The sequence below is a fragment of the Crinia signifera genome, chromosome 2 (assembly GCF_055691185.1).
Source record: "Crinia signifera chromosome 2, ASM5569118v1, whole genome shotgun sequence".
Lineage (NCBI taxonomy): Eukaryota > Metazoa > Chordata > Amphibia > Anura > Myobatrachidae > Crinia > Crinia signifera.
This window is the reverse complement of record NC_139218.1, coordinates 310394875-310410847: the sequence shown is the minus strand read 5'-3', so window position 1 is coordinate 310410847 and position 15973 is coordinate 310394875. Positions and strand designations below refer to the sequence as shown.

The following is a 15973-nucleotide window of genomic DNA, read 5'->3' as shown; positions in this document are numbered from 1 at the left end:
ATACTTCTTGATGGTAGTCACTCGCTTCCCCCTTATGGTTGGAAGTAGGTCCTGGTCAACATGGGCAATGGTCGATATTGCTATAAAAAGGTCAACATGATAATTTCACTTTTTCATATCTTAGCATCCACATGGACTCAGAGTGGGAATGGTAAAAAGTGTGCAGAGCACTGTGGTAGCGGCGTGAGGCACCTGGCCTGAAGCATGGAGACGCTGTACGCTAATTGTGGGTCCACGTGCTTAGGTGTTGACATGGACACCAATAAAACGTGAAAACTTCATTATTTTTATCACATCAAATTTGTCAACCTTTAAGGGTCAATCTAATTACGGTCAGCCCTATGATCAACACTCCAGCCCAACCATTTGCCAGGCACCCACTGGTAAATTAAAGCAGACGTCTTGGTGGCTCTTTCGCTGCTCACTCCGGGGCTCCGCATTCTGGCTCCCACACTGTGTGTAGGGACGGACATCATGGCATCACTCCCAAAGTGCTAAGCGCGAGTAGCCTTCGGACAGGAGCTTCAACGTGTGTGTGTGTGTGTGTGTGTGTGTGTGTGTGTGTGTGTGTGTGTGTGTGTGTGTGCGCGTGCGCAAACAACAACTAATGTAACCATTAAGTCTAAGGGGAACAACTACTGTTGCCACTATTGGTGTAAGCTGCATTAATGTGGGCAATATGTGTGTAAGTGTCACTACCACCATGGGCATTGTGTATAACGGACACTACTATGTGGTATTATGTGAATCAGGGTAACTAGTGGGGTGTAATGTGCATACGATTTTACAACTTTGTGGAATAATTTGAATTGTGTATACTAATATGTTGCCACACCCCTTCCCTGTAAAAGTGTGCAGTGAAATATAAAGTATGGAATAGATAAATAAAATTGCTTATCCCAGCAATGGGTGTCAAAATCCATACATGCTTACCAATTTTTTTATAGTTCTCGGCAGTGGAGATGAGGACATAAGCCTCAACTTGTTAAGGAGCAATTCTAAATACAACAGTAATGGTGTGTACACACTTGTACAATGTGCATGAGATTTTGACTATATAGTCAAAATCTCATCTGGATCTCATGCAGATCGTACAGGTTTTAACCCTTGCGATCCCAATGCACGCTCCCGTATCGCAGCCAGAAAGTCTTGGCTGCATAGACTATATAGTGCAGATCTGCACTATATAGTCTAAATTGTAATATAGTCATGATTGTACAAGTGTGTACACACCATAACAGTAATTTGAGTGTAGAAAAGAATCAACATAATCGGTTCACAAAGGGTTACAACATCAGTGTACAATACAAATACAATAAAGAAGTTGTTTGGCTGCTACACTTTGCTTTACTAGTGGTTTCATGTATCCAACAGCAAACATACACCACCCATGACCAGGAACTGTGTGCCTAAAAATAAAACATCTTTAAATAATGCATTGGCAACAATAAAATGAAGTGCCAAGTGCATTATTTAGCAGACTAACTTTACAGAAAATATATGACTTGTGACTAAAGTTAAGGTGGATATTTGCTTTTGTTTTTATTCAGCACCCTATCAATGGAACGGACCTGTGCTGTATGATCATTATCTAAATATCAAGTTCTCAACATTGCTTCCAAATTTACTCGCTTGCATTTGTTACAAGCGGATAGAAGTTTGCAGGTTAATGAAAACAATCCTCAGAGTATGCCCTGCTGTGATAAATAAATTAGTGAGGACTAAAGAAACTTAAGTAGCTGATGAATGATACCTATGAAGAATGGGATTGCCTAATTTTGTCCTAGTGTTATGCTAGGTACACACCAGAAGGATCATGATCGTGAGCAGACGTAAGGGGATCGTACGATCTGTTGGAGCACACCAGCTGCATACGATCCGATCACAATCTGTATCCAGTTGAAGGGATAGATTACATATCCTGACTGCAGCAAGTAGGATCGCAAAAATGACCAAACGACCAGAGGGGACGCTCAACAGATCTGAATCAGATATAAAACATGCCTAATTCACATACAAAAATCGATCGAGATTGCATAGAAATTGGGAGAATTGCGGCCAAATCGTTCTGGTGTGTACCATGCATTATGCTATGCCTTATATGTGCCCATAGTTTGGACATAGACTACACAGCAACCCCAGCACTGAGTTTTCCTCAATCTGGCTGGACCATTATGAAATAGGTAGCAACTATCATTGTACATCAATGCTGATTCACCTAAGGATTGTAAATGATTCTAGTTCACTCTGACAAAATCCTTCTTAGATGGACAAAACCATGTGCACTGCAGGTGGGGCAGATGTTACTTGTGCAGAGAGAGTTAGATTTGGGTGGGGTTTTACTTCAAAGTGAGATCTATATTGCAGTGTAAAAATAAAGCAGCCAGTATTTACCCTGCACAGAAACAAAATAACTCACCCAAATCTAATTCTCTGCACATTTGACATCTGTCCCCCTGCAGTGCACATGGTTTTGTCCATCTAAGAAGAATTTTGCTAGAAAGAGTGAACTAGAATAAGGCCCTAAGTGAGCAGACCTTCCAACCTATGTGTTATCACCCAGTAACTGTATCCAATTGTCAAACATAATGGAAAAAGCTGCATAAGAACATGTTAATAAATGAGGGTTGGGATCATTTGGTCTACAGCATGATGGTTGACAGTCATTAGGTCGACGCCATTAGGTCGACATGGGAAAAGGTCGAAAGGTCATTAGTTCGACAATGTCTAGGTTGACAGTCAAAAGGTCAACATGGGGTTGTTCACCTTTTTTTTACCTGAATGTCAACAGTCGACATGGACACAGTTTAAAGTGCACCGCATCCCCTCACATCGCTCGCAATGCGTCGGGCACTATTTTATTCTCCCACCACGCCCTAGTGGATGGTAGGGCATTAAATACCGCCTGTCGGCACATATTGGCTCAAAAAACAGTGAAAAACTACACGTCGACCTAGACCATGTCGAACTAACGACCTTTCGACGTAGAACCATGTCGACCTAATGACTGTCGACCATAATGCTGTAGACCAAATGACCGCATCCCATAAAATGAATCACCAGAACTTCCTTCATACAGGACTTAAAACATAGTATTTCACATCTGGTACTAGAAAGACTGGCATAAATAAAAATATTTAGCATTGTCACAGCAGAGTATCATACTATATAATTGCATTGGTCACTGCAATCTAGCAGAATCCATAGTTTTCTCCCAAAAAAGTGTTAACAATATATATGAAATGGATGCAAATCTAAATGCTGCAAACAAATCAGACAGATAACTCCTACAGAAATGGACATAAAAGTATCATCTTAACAGGAGATTTGGGTACTCATAAATCATGTGGTCTACCACATTCACTTAAACGCCAATTTCCAGTCAAACGTACACTTAAACAACACAATGGCCCTTATTCTGCTTGGTGCGGCCGGAGCCGCATATGCGGCTCCGACCGTGCAGGCGAATCCCCGCCTTCCATACGGATCGCCACGGCCGTCCGTACGCGGACATGTGGCGGTCCGCATGAAAATGGCGGGGGATACGCCTCCACCATCTTGGAGCAGCCCCCTGCATTCGATGGTCGCTGACCATCGAAGGCAGGGCCGCACGCTCCACCAGCTCCCGCAACCATAGACCTCACGGACACTTGTCCGTGTGAAAGCATGTATGGGGGCGGGCAGCTGACATCCGGCGATGTCAGATGCCCGCCCCCAACACATGCGTCACAGCCTCATTACCATGCGTACGCCCCGCGTTTGCATGGGAACGCCCATGAAACGCGGGGCGTATGCATAGGGAAATGAGGCTAAGTAGCCCCTCACGCCCCTATCCACCCCCTTTGCGGCGGTAAAAAAAATTGTGCGGCGATTTCGCCTGCACATGCGCAGAGTGCCCTCTGCACATGCGCAGAGCGAAAACATCGGCGGAACGGCCGCAAGCGGCCGTTACCGCTTAGATCGGAATAAGGGCCAATGTAACCCCAAGTCAATCAAACTTCTGTGAAATCAAACTGTCCACTTAGGAAGCAACACTGATTGACAATCAATTTTGCATGCTGTTGTATAAATGGAATAGACAAGAGGTGGAAATTATAGGCAATTAGCAAGACACCCCCAATAAAGGAGTTGTTCTGCAGGTGGTGACCACAGACCACTTCTCAGCTCCTACGCTTTCTGGCTGATGTTTTGGTCACTTTTCAAAGCTGGCGGTGCTTTCACTGTAGTGGTAGCATGAGACAGAGTCTACAACCCACACAAGGGACTCAGCTCATCCGGGATGGCGCATCAATGCGAGCTGTGGCAAGAAGGTTTGCGGTGTCTGTCAGTGTAGTGTTCAGCGCATGGAGGCGCTACCAGGAGAAAGGCCAGTACATCAGGAGACTTGGAGGAGGCAACAACCCAGCATCAGCAATGCTACCTCCGCCTTTGTGCAAGGAGAAACAGGAGGAGCACTGCCAGAGCCCTGCAAAATGACCTCCAGCAGGCCACAAATGTGCATGTGTCTACTCAAATGGTCAGAAACAGACTCCATGAGGGCCCGACGTCAAAAGGTGGGGGTTGTGCTTACAGCCCAACACCGGGAAGGACGTTTGGCATTTGCCAGAGAACACCAAGATTGGCAAATTCGCCACTGGCGCCCTGTGCTCTTCACAGATGAAAGCAAGTTCACACTGAGCACGTGACAGAGTATGGACAGGCCAAGGAGAACGTTCTGCTGCCTGCAACATCCTCCAGCATGACCGGTTTGGCAGTGGGTCAGTAATTGTGGGGGGTGGCATTTCTTTGGGGAGCCGCATAGCCCTCCATGTGCTGGCCAGAGGTAGCCTGACTGCCATTAGGTACCGAGATGAGATCCTCAGACCCCTTGTGAGACCATATGCTGGTGCAGTTGGCCCTGGGTTTCTCCTAATGCAAGACAATGCTAGACCTCATGTGGCTGGAGTGTGTCAGCAGTTCCTGCAATACTAAGGCATTGATGCTATGGACTGGCCCGCCCATTCCCCAGCCCTGAATCCAGAGCAAATGTGGGACATCATGTCTGGCTCCATCCACCAACGCCACGTTGCACCACAAACTGTCCAGGAGTTGGCAGATGCTTTAGTCCAGGTCTGGGAGGAGATCCCTCAGGAGACCATCCGCCACCTCATCAGTAGCATGCCCAGGCTTTGTAGGGAGGTCATACAGGCACGTGGAGGCCACACACACACACACACACACAGCCTCATTTTGACTTGGATCAGCCTGTAGTGTGTTTTTCCAGTTGTCAGACTGATGTTAACAACCACCCACAATGTGTACCAGTCAGTTGTCTGTGTCCAGATTGAAAAATAATAATAGAGCCATTGCTAACACCCATCATAAACGTTAGAAGTGATAACTAAAAAATAAAAAACACACACACAGATCCCACTTTGTCCTGGCTATAACATCCACACATAAAAAAAAAAGAAAAGAAGATCGTGATAGGAGGCATAGCACGGCCTAACAACACATTTCCCCTGCAGCATATGCAGTAATATAGTGTTCTATGAGTAATTCATATGGCCTTCTATGGTTTCCACCCATACACCAAATACATTCTGGTAGTGTGACCATCTTTCTGTGTGTTCAGGAAGAAAATGGGAACTTTTAAATATGTAAAATACTTTATCTGTATCCCCATAAAATCTTTTTTTTTTTTAACCTAGTTTGTTTTTTTTACCCACTTCTGGCAGCTGCAGGTAATGTTGAAATGAAAAAATTCAGAGCAAATGCTAGTGAGTAAGTATGTGTACAGAGCCATTTTGGCCACATTTGGCTTGATTGCCTGACATCGGCAGCGCCCCATCTTACACGGTTTAGCATTTATTTCTTATGTGACTATGTCCAGTCAATGCGGCCGGATGGCTTTTCCTCACCGAAAAACAAGCCATCCTCGCCGTATTCAATGTGAGGGTCTATTCCTAGGTATTGAAAGGATGGCGAGGAACCCCTTAAACGGCGAGGTCTGCTGCAAATGCAGGGAGTCCGCCGCCTTTTGTGGCAAGCCCCGCCTTTTAGTGGCCACACTCGCTGTTTCCCCCTCGTCACAAGTAACAGGCGAGGTGGAAACAGCAAGTGAAGGGGAGTGAGTTGAATACTCTGAATGCGAACTATCAGCACTTCTCACCTTCGATAGCTTGCCATCAGGGCATTGAATTCCCAATGTTGCATTTAAGATGCAGTCTCAGAAATGTCTTGAAAATGTATTGAGGCTCCTCTGCTGTGACAGGGAACTGGCTAAGCAGATGCACAGAGATATCTTAGGTATCTGTATGGGAGTGTCGCAGGTGTCTTACGGTGTCTGCAAAATCAGACAGATTGCACACAGTAGAGTTCACAATTCACAGAGAATTTCCTAGAATGGGGCTGGTGCAAGTTTTTTACGATGCAACCAATGGTTGTCTAAAGATTCCAAGTTATGCATCTCGGTGCATGCATTCTCAAGACTGTCACTTGGGAAGGGCTTAAATTGGTACTTCTATAAAGTCACTTGCTGTGTCAAAGGACACAGAGGCCACTGCATGCACCCCAGAACCAGCCCCATCATATTTTTGAACTATTCTTGCATTTAGTAGGCATTAGCAATGTGTGAAATGACTGAAGCCAGTGTGTGTGTGTGTGTGTGTGTGTGTGTGTCAGCTACTCTGTACAGCAGAGAAAGAGGTGATGTTTCTATATAAATAATGACATCTACTGCCAGTGCACTAGGTGAGAGGATTATAGTGTTGCCTGGGCATTGCGGATTAGCCCTAACATCGCAGTTTCCAAAACAGGTCTCCCATACACAAGCCAGCTCTAAAAGATGATCAATCAAGATGTGTGTGGTATTCAGGATTTATGTATATTTCAATTTAATTGGAAACGCAATATATTATACTGGGATTAAAATTGTGTGTGTATAAGCAGTGTGCGCACCCTGGAAACTTGACTGCAGCATTAAAATAACAGGGTTGAAAGATACAAATGAGATATGGGGGTTCTGGTCTGTGGAACAAGAGGGAAGGCAATGATTATAATGAGATATGGAGGTCAGAAAAATCCTACTTTGGAAATTGGTCACAAACTCTAATACGCAACAAACGCTTTTATGTATATAATTCATCATGAACAGTATACGTAGATCTTGCATTTCTTGTCTACATCCCATTAGTAATCGTGCACTAGGCAGTAACAGAAGGTGGCATTATGGCAGAACAAGTACGCCGTGCTTAGCATTGCTACTGTACCTCACAGCACTGAGGTAATGATAATGAGTTCACTTCCAACCAAGGCTAAATCTGTTTGGAATTTTCATGAACTGAGGGAGGGACTGATGTGACTAAATGTTTTTAGTAAAGCACTGTGTAATGTGTGTACTATACAAATACTTATTAACATTTGTTTATATAGAGCCAGCATATTCTGTTGTGCTACACAATTGGATAAATAATAAGCAGAACATCCTGTCAAGATTTGACAAATACAGGACAATAAGCTGCAGAACCAGCTAATGAATGACTGCAGCAAGCCTAAAGTTTTGTTGTTGTTGAAACTTTAAATATATAGACACAAGAGCATCAGCAAGACACTATGGGGCTTCCTTCTAACGCTTGCTAAATAATGGGTCCCACATGATGTATTAACCCCCATGCCGATAAGGAGAGCCGTTAAGCCCAGCGTTAATGGCTCTCCATAATCGGTGCCCCCTCAGTCCTGCACATTTTTTTTTAAAAAGGCCCCCTCTCCCCGCGGCCGGCTGTCTGGGCATGCGCGAGATCTCGTGCACAGCCCTGAGCCAGCAGTAGTGCTACCGTTGTCCCCGCAGTGGGGAAAGGACAATGATAGCCCTGAGCTGGTGAAGCAGCTAGGGCAATTTAAGGCCTGGGCGGCTGTTAATACATCGCCCCAGCTGCTAATTACTGGGGGGATTGCCACTTTACTCTGCGGGCTGTCCCTAGCACACGTTAGGTGCACTATTAATACATGTCAAAAAAAGAAATCCCCTCCAGGTTAACTTGACGCTAGTTCATACATCTGCCCCTATGAGCCTAAGTACTTGACAAGGGTTGGTTTATCTAACCGTATAAGACACTGAAGAAATCTATGACAGAAATTCAAGTCTAACTGGCAACAGAATATTTGGTGTCATTAACATCAATTAATGAAAGTCATTCAGGAAAGGTTGGCAAGAACGACGCAATCATTTTTAAGCGACAATCATTTCCGAGACAAAGGTTTTGCCTTGTAAACAATTGCCACTTTCAAAAAATGTCTATGGCAATGGAAGCGTACTCAGTCAGGGTAAAACCTTATAATGTATCTGCTTTCGGAGAGGCTCTAGTTGACGCCAGTATGGACATTCCCACACAATAGGTCTCTCTTTGGTGGCGCTACAATACAGGTTGGTCACATCATGTATTGAAAGCAAAAACTTAAAAACACAGCATTTCAAGTATATAATAAATTTGGTGGGTGTGGCTAAGAAATCAGCCAATGACATACATAGGTCAGCTTTAAAAAAAACAAAAAAAAACATTTCCAACCAACAAAATGCAGCCATACTGATTAAATGGCTGTTCTGGAAGTGAAGATTTATTGAACCCTATGAGTAAGAATAAGAGACGCTTGCTTTTTTTAGCTGATAATTTGCACATCTCTCAGAGGTTGGCACTCAAAGGGTTAATTGTTCACTTCTTTTAAATTGATGGTTGATCATCAGACATGGGATGCAGTTACAAATCCCAGCGGTCGGAACCCCGCCACTTTCTCCCTCTATGGGTGTCCACGACACCCATAGAGGGAGAATAAATTAATGTGCAGAGCATAGCGAGGCACCGGGCCTGCAAGGGGGGGCGATCCACGTCCCCCCCTTGTCGGGATTTCGGCGCCGGGATTTTGAATGCCGGGATTCGGACCGCTGGGATTTAGTACCAATCCCATCAGACATATACTACACATATTTACAAGTAAGCATGCAGACTGGGATAAAAATAGTACATGCGATGTGCTTATTAAGTAAATATTAGGTTTACAGTGGCATTTTAAAAAAAGGCACAGGACTGAACTCTTCATTGTTCAAGTTAATGCGGCGCTCTGAATTCTCCATAAGTGAGGAGGAGGGGGTGAGGTAACATTGTGAACAAAAACTTTCAGGAAGTTTGTTTGCCGTTGTATTCTTTTTTTTACTTCCTTTTGGTCCTTATTCCAGAGGATGTGCATCCTTATGTATATTTGTCAATACCAACAGTCTCAATTCTAAATTCCAATATTTTAAATATGTGGTTTTAATGAAAACTATAATGAGCCTCCTGGCTGGGGGAAATTAATATAGGCATATAACAATCTAGTTATTAAATTGCTCTTTGATTAGATCCTGGACTTTAACCTGTTGAATGTCAATGTTGCCGTGAGAGATGTGCAAAATATCTGCTAGAAATGCCAGGGCTGTAGTCGAGGAATATGAATTGCTTTATTTATTGCCGGCAAATGGTCCGGAGTCAATAAATTGAAGGTTTAGGTAAATATTGTGCACAAAAAAGAGCACAAACTATGAGCAAAGCAGGCATTTTTAGCAGATTTGCACTCAAAGGGTTAAACTGTAGACCAATGCAATAACTGAGTTCATCCCTTAGCCAATTCAAATAAAGGATGTGTTGAAATAAGTGCTTAGGCTACTGTGATATGGGCCCATTTATCATTGTATATTTACAACCTACAGGTGTTTTGAGGGGTTAACTGCAAACAATAAGTGTCCCCTAAATGTATTGCATATGAACCACAGCAAATCGCTCTCTCTCCATTCACATTGGGGTTGTGGGGTCTGGAGGGATGTTCCTGCCAGAGAGGTTAGAGTTGCAGGAACTACTTGGGTAATTTCTCCACATGATATGTTCGCATGTTAGGAAGTGTTTGACCTGCGAGATGATCCTAAAGCACTTAGAACTGAAACACACAATCCTGGGACTACACAGTGGGAGCATTGCTTCAAATGATAATCAGAGGAGGTAAATATTTTAAGATCTTGAATGTGTCCACGGACAGATCTGCACTGGAGTAACTGACCGAATGCATTATTACACAGGGGCAAGCCTCTATAGACAATGCATTTCTCCATCTGGGTCCAAAACCACACAGTTCCTAGGAGTTCCCAGTAATATGTATTGATGCCACTATTACCTGGCTGGGTCTGGGAGAATTGCACTACATATAGAGCTTTTTATGGAACACAAAAGTTTCATCTCCGTTTAAAGCCAGGTTTCATTTTGACATTGTAGCGAATCCATCAGCACAGATCACCCGTACACATTTGAGCGATGTTAATGAAGGATGGAACAATCCCTGTTCTGTCCTTCATTAAAATGGATGGTGTAGCTAGCCGTGTCACTAGGTTTGATGTGCAGCACAATAATCCTAGAGTTGTTGCAAGGGACCTTGGGAGCATACACATTGCGCACACGCTGAGCAATATACCGATCCGTCTGAAAGGACAACATATCGTCCAGTGCGAACCGAGCTTTAGCATTTGTTAAAAATAAGAAATCTCAGGTTTACCTTTAAGTGTGTGTCTCTTTAGTAATTTGCATTTTTATCACATATTTCACTCCAAAATGTACATTTAAGCAGTCCAATATATATATATAAAACGGATATACTCCCATATTAATGTGGCACCTAAGCCATCAGAAAACCGACAAGAATACTGAGTCCATACAAACTGCATGCAGATAGCTCCCTGAATATACTCGTGCTTATGTCCCAGAGAGCAGCAATATGACCCAGGTGTGCCACTTACCACAAGAGCGGGTCATACTATGACAGAACATGACATTTCTACTTTTGCAGTTGCTATGCAGCAGAGAGCACGCTATTGTAATTCCTCATGTGGAGAGGTGCTAATTAGTGTGCTTCAATAGACTTAAATATAGTCTTCCTCCAACATGTTATTCCCACCTTAAAGAACTTCAGAAACAGACATTACTATGGGGGGATATATATATATATATATATATATATATATATATATATATTCCGAGTTCCCTCACATCAATCGGTGGGGGAAATTGAACACTCTCCAATAAATATCAACAGAAGATTCAAATGAGTAATAGTCCAACTTAAGCTTTAATCCTTAGATATGCATGTCTCCATTTAATGCTCTGACGTTTCGGTCCAACATATGGACCTTTATCAAGGAGCTAGGGACATCAGATGTATGTTCAATCAGCGTAGTATGCGCCCAGCAGTGGGGTAGATCAGCAGGCCTGGGCCCAAATAGCCCTTCACGCCCCTCTCCACCCCCTGTTCGGAGTGTTCACATTTCATGCGGAATTTGGCCGTACGCCCCGCTCGCACATGCGCAGAGACGCCTCTGCACATGCGCAGACACAAAACATTGGCGGCACGAACGCACGCGGATATTACCGCACCGATCAGAATAAGGGCCTATGTTTGACACACAGAGTTCTGTGTGTCTTAATTGAACACCCCACGGTTGCTATTGTTGGGTGAGAGTGCAGGTATTGCAACAAAGGTCAATCGCCCTCTGTATAAATGGGCCATCTGGATTTAATGTGACCCAAGCCGGACCAGGGATATAAGTCACCTGAAACCCACCACTTTCCCTTCACATTTGCCAGGTCAGACCAGGAATATTGATCCCAGGTTTCCCATTATATACAGGGCAACCAGGTCGAAGTGTCGGGTTTGTCGACCCCGCAATAACCCAGGTTTGAGGTGCAGTGTGAATGGACTACTAAATCCCTTTCCTCTTCAGTAGTTGCCAAAATAGTGCCATTAATAATATATTTAGCCGATGTTTGAGACCCAAGTGCAAGATTTCGCATTTTTTGGCATTAAACTGTAATGGTCATGCTCTTGACTATTTCTCTAGTCTACTAGATCATCACCCATTTGTTTTACCCCTCCTGGTGAGTCTACTATGTAATTGTTACAAAAAAAAAATATATATATATATATATATATATATATATATATATATATATATATATATATATATATATATATATTTTTTTTTTTTTTTTTTTTTTTAAATACTCCCAGCACCAAAAATGTGTTAAAGACCATATGTAATCACCCCAGTAATATGCCACTCAGAAACTCCACATCCAATATATACACTATAGTGCCCCTCACACAGATGAGTGCCTCCACCCCTGCAGATTTTTGCGGGTTCCCAGACATCCAGCCCATTGTTAATTCAGCACTGCACAAACGTCCTTTGGCATGGACATTTCTGCAGCACAGTTACTATATAGAATATATATCTTACACAAACACACACGCATAGTTATTACACTTAATAATAGCACTTCAAGGCAGTTTCAAAAGCAGGACAGGGATTTCCTCTGAAAAACAGAAATTCCCAACCATAGTTCTGTTTGAATTGAATTTTCTACTGCACGAACATTGGTACTTAATGCCTTTAAACTCCGGATGCTGATCAAAGCCTGTTTGGTGCTCTCAGCCTAAAAGAGCTGGCAACAACTTTTACATTACTAAATGATGTTCACATTAAGTGAAACAATTCATATGCAGATAACTGGGCAAATCCAAATAACAAAATAATAATTCCAAATTAATATAACAATTCCAAATTAATATAACTACAGCATACTTGCCTACCTGGGCCTCTCCATGTGGGAGAAAATGCTCTGCTCCTGTACTTCCCTGGTAATGTATGATTGCCATCACCTGTGGTGAAACATCTTTACCTAGCTCTCCACAGGTGATGGCAATATACATTACCAGGGAAGTCCAGGAACAGAGCATTTTCTCCCGCATGGAGAGGGTCAGGTAGGCAAGTATGAACTACACAAACATGTGCACAGCACTGCATACATGTCAATGGTAACAGACCAGCACTGAAGGTGCCCACACACAGAGCAATGTGGCCCATGCGTTTTGGACTAGATTGCATAGTATCTAGTTCAAAATGCATGTAATATGCTAAAGCAGAGTGCGCTTTTTAACTAGATGAGATGCAATCTAGTCCAAAAAGTACGCGCAGCACATATTTTTTGTGCTATGCGATGTGATGTGCATGGGAGCATGCATCGCATTGCATGGGAAAAATGCACAGGGTGTGGGCACCTTAAAAACAATTATTTTGCAAAATATGTCCTCAGGCCCACGTTTTCCAGGTGTACTGATTACGCTCTGGGACAAGTTACAAGATCCACAGGTGGAGCAAATTATTACACTTTTGATTCTGGAGACCTGGAAAACATGCACTGTCGGGGTCCTGATGACAGAGTTTGAGAACCTATGAATTATACATGACAACATCGTACAAGTACATTTAGATCATCCTGAGAATCCACAGGTGACAGCAGCTGGTGTGTGTGCAGTGTATGCATGATATGCAGCAGTGTACAATGGGAGAGGAAAGCAGCTGGGGTGTGTGTGTGTGTGCAGCATTTATGTACAGGTGACAGTGTACACATGAGGTCATAGAAATAGCTGAGTGCATGTAATGTGTACAATATGTGACAGTGTACATATGTCAGCAGCTGGTGTGTGCCGTGTATAGCTTATGCATGACAGAAGCAGTATAAACTATATATGACAGCAGCGTGTGTGTGTGTGTGTGTGTGTGTGTGTGTGTGTGTGTGTGTGTGTGTGTGTTACATACTGCATGTATGACAGAAGCGGTCCATGTGAGCACAGTAGCCGATGTGTGTATAGTACATACTTCATGTATGACAGGAACGGTACATGTGAGTACAGTAGTGTGTGTAGTAAATACATGTATGACAGGGGGCACAGCAGCTAGTTTGTGTGTGTAGTACATACTGCATGTATAACAGGAGTGGTACAACATGTGAACACAGTAGCCAGTGTGTGTGTGTAGTACATAGTATACTCTGGCATGTGTGACAGGAGGGGTTACAAGTGAACAACACCGCAGCTGAATTGTGTGCAGTACATACTGCATGTATGACAGGAGCTGTACATGTGAGGAGCAGCAGTAATAGCAGTAGTGTGTACAGTGCTGAAGGTGCCGGTGGAGGCGGCAGTACACGAGCACCCACCTTGCTGCGGATCTGGCCGGACGTTGACACTTTGCGGATGAGTTTCTGGGGTCCCTCGTGTTCCCCCTCGCTGTCAGAGGACTCGTCTCCCGCCGCCGTTGCTGAAGTTGCCCCGGCTTGGGGATCCCGCAGGATAGCGGTCCCGGACATCTTGTCACACTCCTGCGGGGAGAAGAGAAAGCAGTCGCGGTCAGCCAGGCTGGCCAGTGCCGTCCCGCCGGCGGGAGGTAGAGTGGAGATGCCGGGCACAGCGGCGCGCCTAGCCGCCATCTTCCGCCGATACCGCCCCCTCCTACTCTCAGTGCCTGCACACCGACCACCCCCTCCATATAGTAACACGCCCGGCCACCCGATTAGAGATTGCCAAAACGGGTCACCAACGAGAGCTGGGATCCGTCGGTTTATCCGGCGAAAGATCCGTATCTTTTAGACGGACCGCCGGTTCGCTTTGAAAGAAGGGGTAATTTGAGAATAGTGAAGCATAATTTGTTTTACAATCATTTATTGCCATTTTTTTTTCTTTTTTAAACAGTGAGCTGAACAAATAAGACCATACATAACCGAGTAAAACACTGATCGATGGCTGGGTTCCGAATCGCCATCGATGGCAACCATCGATGGCGTCTGCACCGATGGCCATCCCTAACAGCAGCAGCCTTGTTATTCTTTCTTTTACTTGCAGTAGCAGCACTGAACTCAGTCTCCAGAGTTAGTACATCTCAGCTGCCACAGGTGGCAGTGCTGAGCTCAGACAAATACATTGTAATGAAAAACGAAACAAAGTAAAAGAACGACTGTTCACCTTTTTTGGGATCAGCAGCTCCCACAGGGGCGCATTTATCATTGGAATGCGATGCCGGGGCAGTGACATCGCATTGCGGTACCCTGCAATACCGCCGGGATGTATCATCTGGCAGGCGCAGGGACAGGGCTCCGAAAGGAGCCCGTCCCTGCGATGCCGGAAGCCGGGGGGTCTGCGCATGCTCGGTTATGCGCTGACCACCCCGCCGCTCGGGCAATGCGATGTGTAGCCATAGGCTACAATGGGCTATCGCCATCCCAGAATGGCAATAGCCCAGGGGTGCGATGCCGGGCTGCCCGATGTTGATACATCGGGCAGCTTTGCATACCTCATAGAAACCTATGGGGATGCGACCAGCGGGGCTGCAGGGGGGGGGGGGGGTCGCAGCAGGTATCGGAGATTCCTGCTGCGGTCCCCTTTAATACATTTAGGTGAAACTTAATATTTGCGGTTAACCCCCGAAAACTGGTGTTTTCGGGGATTTAGCCGCAGATATTAGTTGATAAATGGGCCCCTCAGTCTTTTATGGGATCCGTTTAAAAGACCCGCTTCGTTCGCGAACGACCCTTCTCTACACCCGATGTACCGCCACCCCTTCCCTCCCCGTACCCGCTCTCTCAGCAGCTCCTTCCAGTCGCCGCTCCCCCCCGCATCGGACACACTGGTCACCCCGCCCAGACGGCATTTCCTTCCATCTCCCGTGTCCCACTCCCAGCGGCCGCAGCACACAGTGCCCCGCTGTGCCCACCCCTGCACCCGAACCCAGCTGCACTCTGACCTGCACTGTACACTAACATATCCCTGCACTCTCATATTGCCACAGAATTTGAACTTCCACTTACTGGATATCACCACAAACTGTATAATACACACAGACATTACACTTATATGTCTAGGTAACACAGCAAACAATGTATGCATATTCATTTCCATGCATCTCCTCCAAATGCATGCACATTGCACTCACATACAACAGCGCCACATACAACACACATTCTAATGCATCTCCATCCCAATACATGCACATGGCTCTCATCACCACATACATACATACACACACACACACACAACCATTGCACTCTTAAATGTCACAACGCAAGCAATACCCTATCTAGAG

At 44.6% G+C, this 15973-nt stretch overlaps 1 protein-coding gene across 4 annotated transcripts in view; it reads right to left on the bottom strand.

Moving 5' to 3' along the window:
- Positions 1–15973, bottom strand: part of DGKH (diacylglycerol kinase eta) — a 248423-nt gene that overhangs the window by 205094 nt on the left and 27356 nt on the right. For 2 of the 4 annotated variants that reach the window (XM_083168928.1, XM_083168926.1), the window contains exon 1: positions 14055–14354. In XM_083168928.1, coding sequence (XP_083025054.1) covers positions 14055–14324 — 270 coding nt within the window. In that variant the 5' untranslated portion in view covers positions 14325–14354. Of the gene's footprint in view, positions 1–14054; positions 14355–15973 lie in introns of those variants that run through there. The other 2 variants (XM_083168927.1, XM_083168925.1) reach the window with 2 other exon arrangements.